Source organism: Thalassophryne amazonica, chromosome 12 (genome assembly GCF_902500255.1).
Source record: "Thalassophryne amazonica chromosome 12, fThaAma1.1, whole genome shotgun sequence".
Lineage (NCBI taxonomy): Eukaryota > Metazoa > Chordata > Actinopteri > Batrachoidiformes > Batrachoididae > Thalassophryne > Thalassophryne amazonica.
The window spans coordinates 43,877,206-43,890,413 of record NC_047114.1 but is presented as its reverse complement, the minus strand read 5'-3'; the positions used below and the strand labels follow the sequence as shown (position 1 = coordinate 43,890,413).

General features: G+C 40.9%; 1 protein-coding gene across 2 annotated transcripts in view; it reads left to right on the top strand.

The window, feature by feature from the left end:
* Positions 1-12,913, top strand: part of LOC117522434 (UDP-glucuronosyltransferase-like) — a 76,158-nt gene extending 63,245 nt beyond the window's left edge. Inside the window, exons 4-9 of one of the 2 annotated variants that reach the window (XM_034183838.1) lie at positions 592-719; positions 2,968-3,061; positions 11,279-11,404; positions 11,474-11,561; positions 11,650-11,869; positions 12,608-12,913. In XM_034183838.1, coding sequence (XP_034039729.1) covers positions 592-719; positions 2,968-3,061; positions 11,279-11,404; positions 11,474-11,561; positions 11,650-11,869; positions 12,608-12,878 — 927 coding nt within the window. In that variant the 3' untranslated portion in view covers positions 12,879-12,913. The remainder of the gene's footprint in view (positions 1-591; positions 720-2,967; positions 3,062-11,278; positions 11,405-11,473; positions 11,562-11,649; positions 11,870-12,607) is intronic. The other variant, XM_034183837.1, reaches the window with a different exon arrangement.
* The last annotated feature ends 295 nt before the right edge of the window (positions 12,914-13,208 follow it).

The following is a 13,208-nucleotide window of genomic DNA, read 5'->3' as shown; positions in this document are numbered from 1 at the left end:
ACAGAACAATTCAATATAAAAAATAAATAAATAATTAAAAATGAATAAAAAATTTAAATACATAATTAAAAACAGAAGTAAAAAGAATAAAACAGATAAAAAAAAACTATTCATAAGAAAGAGAAGAAACATGGGTTTAAAGTCTTGACTTAAAAATGTCCACGGACCCCGACTGCCTCATGGTTACAGGAAGACCGTTCCACAGGGTGGGTGCACGATGAGAAAAAGCTCTTTGACCTGCTGACTTCTTCTTCACCCTGGGAACACAGAGAAGTCCCGCACCATGCGACCGCAAAGCCCAGGCCGGGGTGTAAGGTTCCACCAGATCAGCAAGATAAGACGGCGCCAGTCCATGAACAACTTTATAAGTCAATAACACAACCTTAAAATCTGCTCTCACAGAGACAGGGAGCCAGTGTAAAGATGCCAAAATGGGTGTGATATGTTCAGACCTTCTGCTACATGTCAAAAGTCTGGCAGCAGCGTTCTGAACCAGCTGAAGACCTCTAATGCTGGATTGCCGTAACCCAATCAGTAACACGAATGACTTTGCTCTTTTGATTGTAGTCCTGTGACACCTCTGACTTTCAGATTGCTTTATTGGAGCCATTGTTATGCCGCCTGCTGTATTGGCACTTCGACCAAATAGCCTATGACTTCCTGGGTGAGGAGGTGGGAGTAGCTGAAGTGTTGGCAGACTCTGACATCTGGCTGCTGAGGTAATAATGTGTAAAATGTTCAGTGCTCACTCATACAGGATACACAGCACATCTGTGCTCTGCATAAAGTGCACTGACATGCAGTCATCAGCATCCTTAATTTTTTTTACATTTTATGTTGCAGCCTAATGCTAAACCCTCATCAAAGCAGCATTCAGTGCTACACAATAAAAAAATAGCAATAAACATGTTTAATTCATAACACTTTACAATAGGGCTACATTCGTTAACATTAGTTTGGTGGGCTCACGGTCTCATCACTGCTTTTTGCAGATGATGTGGTCCTGTTGGCTTCATTGGCCTGTGACCTCCAACATTCACTGGATCAGTTCGTAGCTGAGTGTGAAGCAGCTGGGATGAGGATCAGCACCTCTAAATCTGAGGTTGTGGTTCTCAGTAGGAAGCCAATGGATTGCAATGTGGTCTTGCCCCATGTGAAGTAGTTTAAGTACCTTGGGGTGTTGTTCATGAGTGAGGGGACAATGGGGCATGAGACTGGCTGAGAATCAGCGCAGCAGGGGCGGTATTGCATTCGCTCTACCGTACTGTTGTGACGAAAAGGGAGCTAAACCAAAAGGTGAAGCTCTCGATCTACTGGTCAATCTTTGTTCCTACTCTCACCTATGGTCATGAGGGTTGGGTCATGATCAAATAAACTAGATCACAGGTACAAGAGGCCGAAATGAGTCTCCTCAGGAGGGTGGTTGGTGTCTCCCTTAGAGATAGGGTGAGAAGCTCAGTCATTTGCAAGGGACTCAGAGTAGAGTTGCGGCTCCTTCGCATTGAAAGGAGCCAGCTGAGATGGTTCAGGCATGTGGTAAGGATGCCCCCTGGGTGCCTTTCTATAGGGAGGTGTTCCAGGCAGGTCCACCTGGAGGAGACCGCGGGGAGGACCCAGGACTAGGTGGAGAGATTATATCTCCACACTGGCCTCGGGATCCCCCACTCAGAGGTGATCAATGTGGCCCAAGAAAGCAGCTGTTGCCCCTGCCATCAGGTTCCAGATAAGTGGTTGGCAATGAGTGAAAGAGTAATTAACATTAGTTAATGTAGTAATAAACATTATTGAGCAGTGAATGAAAAGTTATCTGTGTTTAGTCATCATTACGTATTATTGTTGTTCAGTATCTTGAAAAATTATTAATTAGTGTATAAATTACTACCTTAATTAATATGAACACCATTAATGAATGTTTATGAAACACAGTTAACACTTAATTCACTGTTAGTTCATGATTATTAGACCTTACTTGTGTAAAGCGCCTTGAGGCAACTTTGTTGTGATTTGATGCTATATAAATGAAAATAAATTGAAAATGAAATTGATCATGAACACAATAGCTAATGTTAATTAATGTACAGTTATTGTAAAATGTTACCAATTAATTTAATCAGTCTAACTGGTTTTATCATAAGACCGCCAAGTAAGGACATGTAACATGTCCGAATACTTGCCAAGTGCATTCTGTGACACCAATAGACAAGGTAAGCGTGTACAATCAGATCCATAAGTATTTGGGCAGTCAGAAATTCTATAATTTTGCCTCTGTACACCAACACAGTGTAGGTGAAATGAAACAGTCAAGATGTTCTTGTGGTGTAGATTATTGGCTTCAATCCAAGGGGCTTTATAAAAATATCTTTAACCATTTAGACATTTGTATATATCCAGTTGCTCCATTTTCAGAGCCCAAGTAACTGGACACAACCTAAATACAAGTTATTTAAAAAACATACAAATCAGTACTTTTACAGCAAGTTTCCTTTAGATAAGTTAGGAGATGGATACATATTCCCTAGTCCTTGAAAATGTGTTGGACATTCATTTCCACAGGCAGTTCTCATAAACTGAGTGATCATCCAAGAAGGAAAATAGCCAGGGACATTACCAAGACCCCAAGACAACTCTGAAGATATTACAGGCTTCTGTGAATGTGATAGAAGAAATTTAAAGTAGATGGACAGGTTTCAACTGGCAGCGGCAGATAGATTATTACTTTTGATACCTGAGGATAGACTGTTTGTTTGCTTGGGCTGGTTGCCATCCAGGGCCTAAGGTGGTTCAGTGGTGTAATGATGTACGGTGACATATGACTCCAGTGCATGCTCGCAGACTTGATTTAACTTAACTTGGTGGCGGTGCTAACAGTTAGTTGCATCCCAGTGACAAAATGTTTGTGTGTGTGTGTGTGTGTGTGTGTGTGTGCGTGTGCACGCGTGTGTGTGTAATATAAAACAATTTCTACAGAAGTGACTTCACACTTGACTTCCCACGACCGCTCATGCCCAATGTGGTGATGGTTGGTGGCATCAACTGTGAAGTGAGAAATCCTTTACCAGAGGTAAGCCTTGCACCTAATATCAGAAAATATCAGCAATTGCATTTTTTTAAATTTCCTCCTTGCAAATCATGCACCTATTTGATGGGTATCAACATTGAAACTGATCTTACAGGGACTCACACACTCTCCAGATATAATGAAGTAAATCCTCTTTCATCTATCTTCATACAGTGCATCTAGAAAGTATTCACAGCACTACACTTTTTACGCATTGTGTTATGTTACAACCTTATTCCAAAATGGACTAAATTAATTTTGTCCCTGAAAAGTCTACTCACAACACCCCATAATGACAACATGAAAAAAGTTTTAAAAATATATAGTTTTGTTCTTGTATATATTATATTTTTATTTTACTTTACTTCTATTTTACTATATTTTACTAAATTCTACAGCTAGCCAGGCCCCTGTAGTCGGTGCGGACCAAGGTAGCTTAGCCGCCGTTAGTTCCCCCCTGGCAGATCCCGGGCAGTCGGGAAAGCAGGCTGACTGGGTGACTGTGAGGAGGACGCGTAGCCCTAAACAGAAGCCCCGTGTACACCGTCAACCCGTTCACATCTCTAACCGTTTTTCCCCACTCGACGATACACTCGCCGAGGATCAAACTCTGGTTATTGGCAACTCTGTTTTGAGAAATGTGACGTTAGCGACACCAGCAACCATTGTCAATTGTCTTCCGGGGGCCAGAGCAGGCGACATTGAAGGACATTTGAAATTGCTGGCTAAGGCTAAGCGTAAATTTGGTAAGATTGTAATTCACGTCGGCAGTAATGACACTCGGTTACGCCAATCGGAGGTCACTAAAATTAACATTAAATCGGTGTGTAAATTTGCAAAAACAATGTCGGACTCTGTAGTTTTCTCTGGGCCCCTCCCCAATCAGACCGGGAGTGACATGTTTAGCCGCATGTTCTCCTTGAATTGCTGGCTGTCTGAGTGGTGTCCAAAAAATGAGGTGGGCTTCATAGATAATTGGCAAAGCTTCTGGGGAAAACCTGGTCTTGTTAGGAGAGACGGCATCCATCCTACTTTGGATGGAGCAGCTCTCATTTCTAGAAATCTGGCCAATTTTCTTGGATCCTCCAAACTGTGACTGTCCAGCGTTGGGACCAGGAGGCAGAGCTGTGGTCTTATACACCTCTCTGCAGCTTCTCTCCCCCTGCCATCCCCTCGTTGCCCCATCCCCGTAGAGACGGTGCCTGCTCCCAGACTACCAATAACCAGCAAAAATCTATTTAAGCATAAAAATTCAAAAAGAAAAAATAATATAGCACCTTCAACTGCACCACAGACTAAAACAGTTAAATGTGGTCTATTAAACATTAGGTCTCTCTCTTCTAAGTCCCTGTTGGTAAATGATATAATAATTGATCAACATATTGATTTATTCTGCCTAACAGAAACCTGGTTACAGCAGGATGAATATGTTAGTTTAAATGAGTCAACACCCCCGAGTCACACTAACTGTCAGAACGCTCGTAGCACGGGCCGGGGCGGAGGATTAGCAGCAATCTTCCATTCCAGCTTATTAATTAATCAAAAACCTAGACAGAGCTTTAATCATTTGAAAGCTTGTCTCTTAGTCTTGTCCATCCAAATTGGAAGTCCCAAAAACCAGTTTTATTTGTTATTATCTATCGTCCACCTGGTCGTTACTGTGAGTTTCTCTGTGAATTTTCAGACCTTTTGTCTGACTTAGTGCTTAGCTCAGATAAGATAATTATAGTGGGCGATTTTAACATCCACACAGATGCTGAGAATGACAGCCTCAACACTGCATTTAATCTATTATTAGACTCTATTGGCTTTGCTCAAAAAGTAAATGAGTCCACCCACCACTTTAATCATATCTTAGATCTTGTTCTGACTTATGGTATGGAAATAGAAGACTTAACAGTATTCCCTGAAAACTCCCTTCTGTCTGATCATTTTTTAATAACATTTACATTTACCCTGATGGACTACCCTGCAGTGGGGAATAAGTTTCATTACACTAGAAGTCTTTCAGAAAGCGCTGTAACTAGGTTTAAGGATATGATTCCTTCTTTATGTTCTCTAATGTCATATACCAACACAGAGCAGAGTAGCTACCTAAACTCTGTAAGGGAGATAGAGTATCTCGTCAATAGTTTTACATCCTCATTGAAGACAACTTTGGATGCTGTAGCTCCTCTGAAAAGAGAGCTTTAAATCAGAAGTGTCTGACTCCGTGGTATAACTCACAAACTCGTAGCTTAAAGCAGATAACCCGTAAGTTGGAGAGGAAATGGCGTCTCACTAATTTAGAAGATCTTCACTTAGCCTGGAAAAAGAGTTTGTTGCTCTATAAAAAAGCCCTCCGTAAAGCTAGGACATCTTTCTACTCATCACTAATTGAAGAAAATAAGAACAACCCCAGGTTTCTTTTCAGCACTGTAGCCAGGCTGACAAAGAGTCAGAGCTCTATTGAGCTGAGTATTCCATTAACTTTAACTAGTAATGACTTCATGACTTTCTTTGCTAACAAAATTTTGACTATTAGAGAAAAAATTACTCATAACCATCCCAAAGATGTATCGTTATCTTTGGCTGCTTTCAGTGATGCCGGTATTTGGTTAGACTCTTTCTCTCCGATTGTTCTGTCTGAGTTATTTTCATTAGTTACTTCATTCAAACCATCAACATGTTTATTAGACCCCATTCCTGCCAGGCTGCTCAAGGAAGTCCTACCATTATTTAATGCTTCAATCTTAAATATGATCAATCTATCTTTGTTAGTTGGCTATGTACCACAGGCTTTTAAGGTGGCAGTAATTAAACCATTACTTAAAAAGCCATCACTTGACCCAGCTATCTTAGCTAATTATAGGCCAATCTCCAACCTTCCTTTTCTCTCAAAGATTCTTGAGAGGGTAGTTGTAAAACAGTTAACTGATCACCTGCAGAGGAATGGTCTATTTGAAGAGTTTCAGTCAGGTTTTAGAATTCATCATAGTACAGAAACAGCATTAGTGAAGGTTACAAATGATCTTCTTATGGCTTCGGACAGTGGACTTATCTCTGTGCTTGTTCTGTTGGACCTCAGTGCTGCTTTTGATACTGTTGACCATAAAATTTTATTACAGAGATTAGAGCATGTCATAGGTATTAAAGGCACTGCGCTGCGGTGGTTTGAATCATATTTGTCTAATAGATTACAGTTTGTTCATGTAAATGGGGAATCTTCTTCACAGACTAAAGTTAATTATGGAGTTCCACAAGGTTCTGTGCTAGGACCAATTTTATTCACTTTATACATGCTTCCCTTAGGCAGTATATTAGACGGTATTGCTTAAATTTTCATTGTTACGCAGATGATACCCAGCTTTATCTATCCATGAAGCCAGAGGATACACACCAATTAGCTAAACTGCAGGATTGTCTTACAGACATAAAGACATGGATGACCTCTAATTTCCTGCTTTTAAACTCAGATAAAACTGAAGTAATTGTACTTGGCCCCACAAATCTTAGAAGCATGGTGTCTAACCAGATCTTTACTCTGGATGGCATTTCCCTGACCTCTAGTAATACTGTGAGAAATCTTGGAGTCATTTTTGATCAGGATATGTCATTCAAAGCGCATATTAAACAAATATGTAGGACTGCCTTTTTGCATTTACGCAATATCTCTAAAATCAGAAAGGTCTTGTCTCAGAGTGATGCTGAAAACTAATTCATGCATTTATTTCCTCTAGGCTGGACTATTGTAATTCATTATTATCAGGTTGTCCTAAAAGTTCCCTAAAAAGCCTTCAGTTAATTCAAATGCTGCAGCTAGAGTACTGACGGGGACTAGCAGGAGAGAGCATATCTCACCCGTGTTGGCCTCTCTTCATTGGCTTCCTGTTAATTCTAGAATAGAATTTAAAATTCTTCTTCTTACTTATAAGGTTTTGAATAATCAGGTCCCATCTTATCTTAGGGACCTCGTAGTACCATATTACCCCATTAGAGCGCTTCGCTCTCAGACTGCAGGCTTACTTGTAGTTCCTAGGGTTTGTAAGAGTAGAATGGGAGGCAGAGCCTTCAGCTTTCAGGCTCCTCTCCTGTGGAACCAGCTCCCAATTCAGATCAGGGAGACAGATACCCTCTCTACTTTAAGATTAGGCTTAAAACTTTCCTTTCGCTAAGGCTTATAGTTAGGGCTGGATCAGGTGACCCTGGACCATCCCTTGGTTATGCTGCTTTAGACGTAGACTGTGGGGGGGTTCCCATGATGCACTGTTTCTTTCTCTTTTTGCTCTGTATGCATCACTCTGCATTTAATCATTAGTGATCGATCTCTGCCCCCCTCCACAGCATGTCTTTTTCCTGGTTCTTTCCCCTCAGCCCCAACCAGTCTCAGCAGAAGACTGCCCCTCCCTGAGCCTGGTTCTGCTGGAGGTTTCTTCCTGTTAAAAGGGAGTTTTTCCTTCCCACTGTAGCCAAGTGCTTGCTCATAGGGGGTCGTTTTGACAGTTGGGGTTTTTCATAATTATTGTATGGCCTTGCCTTACAATATAGAACGCCTTGGGGCAACTGTTTGTTGTGATTTGGCGCTATATAAAAAAAGTTGATTGATTGATTGATTGATTGATATTTTGCTACTTCTTATCAGGAAAAACATTTAAGTGTACCTACTTAAGTGTTTTTCCTGTTTGTTTTTATGTACAAACACCAGATCAAATTCCTTGTACCTACAAACGGACTTGGCATTTGATTGTGATTCTGAATTTTTTGAAAATTTATTTAAAAAACAAACAAACAAAAAACTACAACCCCAATTCAAATGCAAAATATGACAACGGAGACCCCGGACTGTCATCAAGCAAGAATGGGAAATAATTCCACCTACAAAGCTTCAACAATTAGTGTCCTCAGTTCCCAAACGCTTATTGAGTGTTGTTGTTAGAAGGAAAGGTGATGTAACACAGTGGTAAACATACCACTGTCCCAGCTTTTTTGAAACATGTTGCAGGCATCCATTTCAAAATGAGCAAATATTTCTACAAAAACAATTAAGTTTATCAGTTTGAACATTAAATATCTTGTCTTTGTGTTGTATTCAATTGAATATAGGTTGAAGAGGATTCGCAACTCACTGTATTCTATTTTTATTTACATTTTACACAACGTCCCAACTTCAGTGGAATTGGGGTTGTAAGAAATCACACATACATAAATATTCACACCCTTTGTTCAATACTTTGTTGATGCACCTTTGGCAGCAATTACAGCGTCAACTCTTCTTGAATTTGATGCCGCAAGCTTGGCGCATCTACGAGGTCTGTCAATAAAGTATAGGTCCTTTTTATTTTTTTCAAAAACTATATGGATTTCATTCATATGTTTTACGTCAGACATGCTTGAACCCTCGTGCGCATGCGTGAGTTTTCCACGCCTGTCGGTGACGCCATTCGCCTGTGAGCACTCCTTGTGGGAGGAGTCGTCCAGCCCCTTGTCGGAATTCCTTTGTCTGAGAAGTTGCTGAGAGACTCACGCTTTGTTTGATCAAAATTTTTTCTAAACCTGTGAGACACATCGAAGTGGACACGGTTCGAAAAATTAAGCTGGTTTTCGGTGAAAATTTTAACGGCTGATGAGAGATTTTGAGGTGATACTGTCGCTTTAAGGACTTCCCACTTCCCTGTTAAAGGAGATCTTTTTTTAATGAAAGACGTGCAGACGGATTGCAGCGTCGGCTCGCAGCTGCTGCGACGCTCCGCCACAGGAAAAACACCTCCATTGGAAGCCTTAAGGACAAGTTGGAACATGTCCAGCTGTTAAACAATTTCTCATATACTCACTCCACTGAAAGCCATCAAAAGCCGCCTGGATTTTACAAATGGTTATCAACACGGAGGTGTTTTTCCTGCGCCGACAGGTCCGCATGTCTTTCATTAAAAAAATCTCCTTTAACAGTGGAATATCCGGATAAAATGCTGAAACCGACGACTTCTGAAACTTCTCTGTTCTCTCACGACGTCCTGGATCAATAGAGCCTGAAATGTGGAGGTTTTCAGCTTGAAACAGGCTGACGACGGCGCCTGGGAGTGCTGCGTGACGTCTCGCACCGTGGGAAGTCCTTAAAGCGACAGTATCACCTCAAAATCTCTCATCAGCCGTTAAAAGTTTCACTGAAAACCAGCTTAATTTTTCGAACCTTGTCCACTTCGATGTGTCTCACAGGTTTAGAAAAAATTTTGATCAAACAAAGCGCCAGTCTCTCAGCAACTTCTCAGACAAAGGAATTCCGACGAGGGGCTGGACGACTCCTCCCACAAGGAGTGCTCACAGGCGAATGACGTCACCGACAGGCGTGGAAAAACTCACGCATGCGCACGAGGGTTCAAGCATGTCTGACGTAAAAACATATGAATGAAATCCATATAGTTTTTGAAAAAAATAAAAAGGACCTATACTTTATTGACAGCCCTCGTATCTTTGGCCAGTTTTTCCCATTCCTCTTTGCAGCACTTCTCAAGCTCCATTAGGTTGGATGGGGAGTGTCGGTGCACAGCCATTTTCAGATCTCTCCAGAGATGTTCATTCGGATTCAGGTCTGGGCTCTGGCTGAGACATTCAAGGACATTCACAGAGTTGTCCTGAAACCAGTCCTTTGATATCTTGGCTGTGTGCTTACGGTCCTGCTGAAAGATGAACCGTTGCCCCAGTCTGAGGTCAAGAGTGCTCTGGAGCAGGTTTTCATCCAGGATGTCTCTGTACATTGCTGCATTCATCTTTCCCTCAGTCCTGACTAGTCTCCCAGTTCCTGCAGCTGAAAAACATCCCCACAGCATGATGTTGCCACCACCATGCTTCACTGTAGGGATGGTGCCTGGTTTCCTCCAAACATGATGCCTGACATTCACACCAAAGAGTTCAATCTTTGTCTCCTCCAAACATGATGCCTGACATTCACACCAAAGAGTTCAATCTTTGTCTCATCAGACCAGAGAATTTTGTTTCTCATGGTCTGAGAGTCCTTCAGGTGCCTTTTAGCAAACTCCAGGTGGGCTGCCATGTGCCTTGTATTAAGGAGTGACTTCTGTCTGGCCATTCTACCATACAGGTCTGATTGGTGGTTTGCTGCAGAGATGGTTGTTCTTCTGGAAGGTTCTCCTCTCTCCACAGAATAATGCTGGAGCTCTGACAGAGTGACCATTGGGTTCTTGGTCACCTCCTTGACTAAGGCCCTTCTCCCCCTATCACTCAGTTTATATGGGCAGCCAGCTCTAGGAAGAGTCCTGGTGGATCAGAGCTTCTTCCATTTACAGATGATGGAGGCCACTGTGCTCACTGGGACCTTCAAAGCAGCAGAAATGTTTCTGTCTCTTCCCTAGATTTGTGCCCCAAGACAATTCTGTCTTATATGTAGACACCTTTCCAAATCATGCCCAAACAACTGAATTTATCCCAAGTGGACTCCAATTAAACTGTAGAAACATCTTAAGGAGGATCAATGGAAACAGAATGCATCTGAGCTCAATTTAGAGTTTCATGGCAAAGACTCTGAATACTTATGTATATGTGATTTCTAAGTTTTTTTATTTTGAACAAATTTGCAAAAACCTCAAAAAACATATTGTCATTATGGGGTATTGTGTGTAGAATCTTGATGAAAAAATGAATTTACTCCAATTTGGAATAAGGCTGTAACATAACAAAATGTGGAAAAGGTGAAGCGCTGTGAATACTTTCTGGGTGCACCGTACATAGCTAAATATAGACAAAGCATGAGCTGTAATAGTTGTGATATAATGAAGATTGTGGACTCTTTGGCAAAGGAAAAAAACAGTATTAAAAGTAAACTTTAGGAACAGTATGTAATACATTAATGCTTAAGAATAATTTTCAAGAGTATAAACAAACAAAAGTTTTCTCTGTGTTACAGGTACAAGTTTGCTTGTGAATGAATGTGTCAGCTTCAAAAAAGATATGATTTCAAACAGCATAAGGTGCTTAATCCAAAGAGGTCAACCATTCAGTGACTGAAGTGCAGATAATTTAGTGATAGCCCTACTGTTCTGGTCTCAAAATAAAATCCCAAGTCCTCTGTGTCTGAGATCAAGACAAGACAGAGCAAAAAGGTGTTCAAAAAGTGGTCTTGAGACCATTCTTAAGACAGAGTTATCTTTAGTTTAGCAATACTAGTGGGTGGACCACCGTACATATATAGAGAGCATGAACAGAGTCCTTCACTTTGTGTTTCTGAAGGATCTGGAGTCCTGGGTGTCAGGGAAGCACGGGTTCATAGTGTTCACACTGGGCTCTATGGTGTCAGATCTGCCAGAAGAAACAACCAAAGTGTTTTTAGAAGCCTTCAGACAGATTCCCCAGAAGGTAGGAGCTAAATAGTGTCTAATCCATTTTTTATTTCATGAATGAATCATCTGTAGTTTCTCTGGACAGGTAATATGGAGGTTCACTGGTCCACTTCCTGACAACGTCCCAGAAAATGTTAAGATAATGAAATGGGTGCCCCAAAATGACCTGCTGGGTAATAATCATAAACACAAGCTGAAATATGTAGTGTCAGTCTGATGTCCTCCTGTCATGGTCTGTTCACATCTCACTTTGTTTATTAGCACACCGTGGAGTTCGTGCTTTCATCACTCACGCTGGCTCACACGGCCTCTTTGAGGGTCTGTGCCATGCAGTTCCCATGCTCATGATGCCGATTGTTGGGGACCAGCCTGATAATGCAAGACGAATGGCAAGCAGGGGAGTGGGCGTGGTGTTGGACATTCGTTCCATCACTACTGAAAGCCTCCTTCAAGGACTGAATGATGTCATCAATAACACCAAGTAAGTGATCACCTCAGCACACTGAGTAATTAGAGGAATGTTGTACTCATCACTATAGGTCTAACACCTAAACACATCATTACTGAATATCATCTGAATGTTGAGTCTGTAATTGGAACAAGTAAGGAAATAATCATCCACCAGTAATTTTCTTCTGTACTGTCAGTCGTAAGTTTATATTTTGTCAGCAGACATGAACCCACTGCCTTGCTGGTCAATCTGTCATTGACTATAAATTGTGATCATCTCCAAAACACTGGAGAAAATGCAGTTTTTGAAGGTTTTTCCCCTTATTAACTTTAGTTTTAGTTAGAAAAAGGGTGTCAAAATCTGGCAAATGGCTTCTGGTAAGTTGAACAGATGATTGTTTACTGATGATGCATCACGATTCGTGATTTACAAATAAGACACAACTACTATTAAGGTGTATCAGGAGTTCTCCGGAACCAATTTTTGCTGACCTGCTTTTCTGAGGTCAAAATCAAATTTGATAGAAATGCCCCGAAAAATTATTGCTTGATACCTCTGCTTGTCAGTGAGCTGAATCTCCGTAAAACAGTTGACCAAGTTATGAATATCAGGTCTTTTCATGCAACTGTCTAATTTTTTGCTGCCAGCATGTCCTCATCTTAGGTGTAAGTTTGGGTGTAACTAAATATGTGCTATGGTTTTGCTATTCAAGAAAATAACCTATGTTGCTTTGGAACTACTCAGTGCCCTTATTGTGTGTGTGTGTAGGTATAAAGAAAATGTGGAGAAACTTTCAGCACTCCATAACGACCAACCGCTTGACCCTCTGGAACTTTCTGTTTACTGGACAGAGTTTGTAATGCGGCACAAAGGAGCGAAACACCTCAAAGCTGCTGTCCACAGCCTCAACTGGTTCCAGTACTTCACCCTGGATGTAATGGCCTTTCTGGCTACTGTTGTGCTTGTTGTTGCTATTGTGACTGTAAAATGCATGAAACTGTGCCTGAGGAAACTGAGCAGGAAGAGGAAGCAGGACTGAGGCTTTTTTTAAAAAAAAGAAAAACAAACAAAAACCAAACAATGTTGAATTTTGCAAATGGGGCAACGAACTGTTTGCCCAGATAAGAGTCTCAAACATCACTTCAAGCAGACTTTTGGACTTCATTTTGGTGTCAAAAATATTCCCAATATACATAAAACAATTTCACTTCTGCAATACATCATAAGTTCGAAAATGTGTATTCTGCAATAATTTATTTTTTGCCATTCTGCATGTTACATTTTACCAGTCAGTGTGTGAAGTAAAATATCCACGATTTACATTTTAAGTTACTTAAAAATAATAGTTACAAGATTGATTTATTTCAGT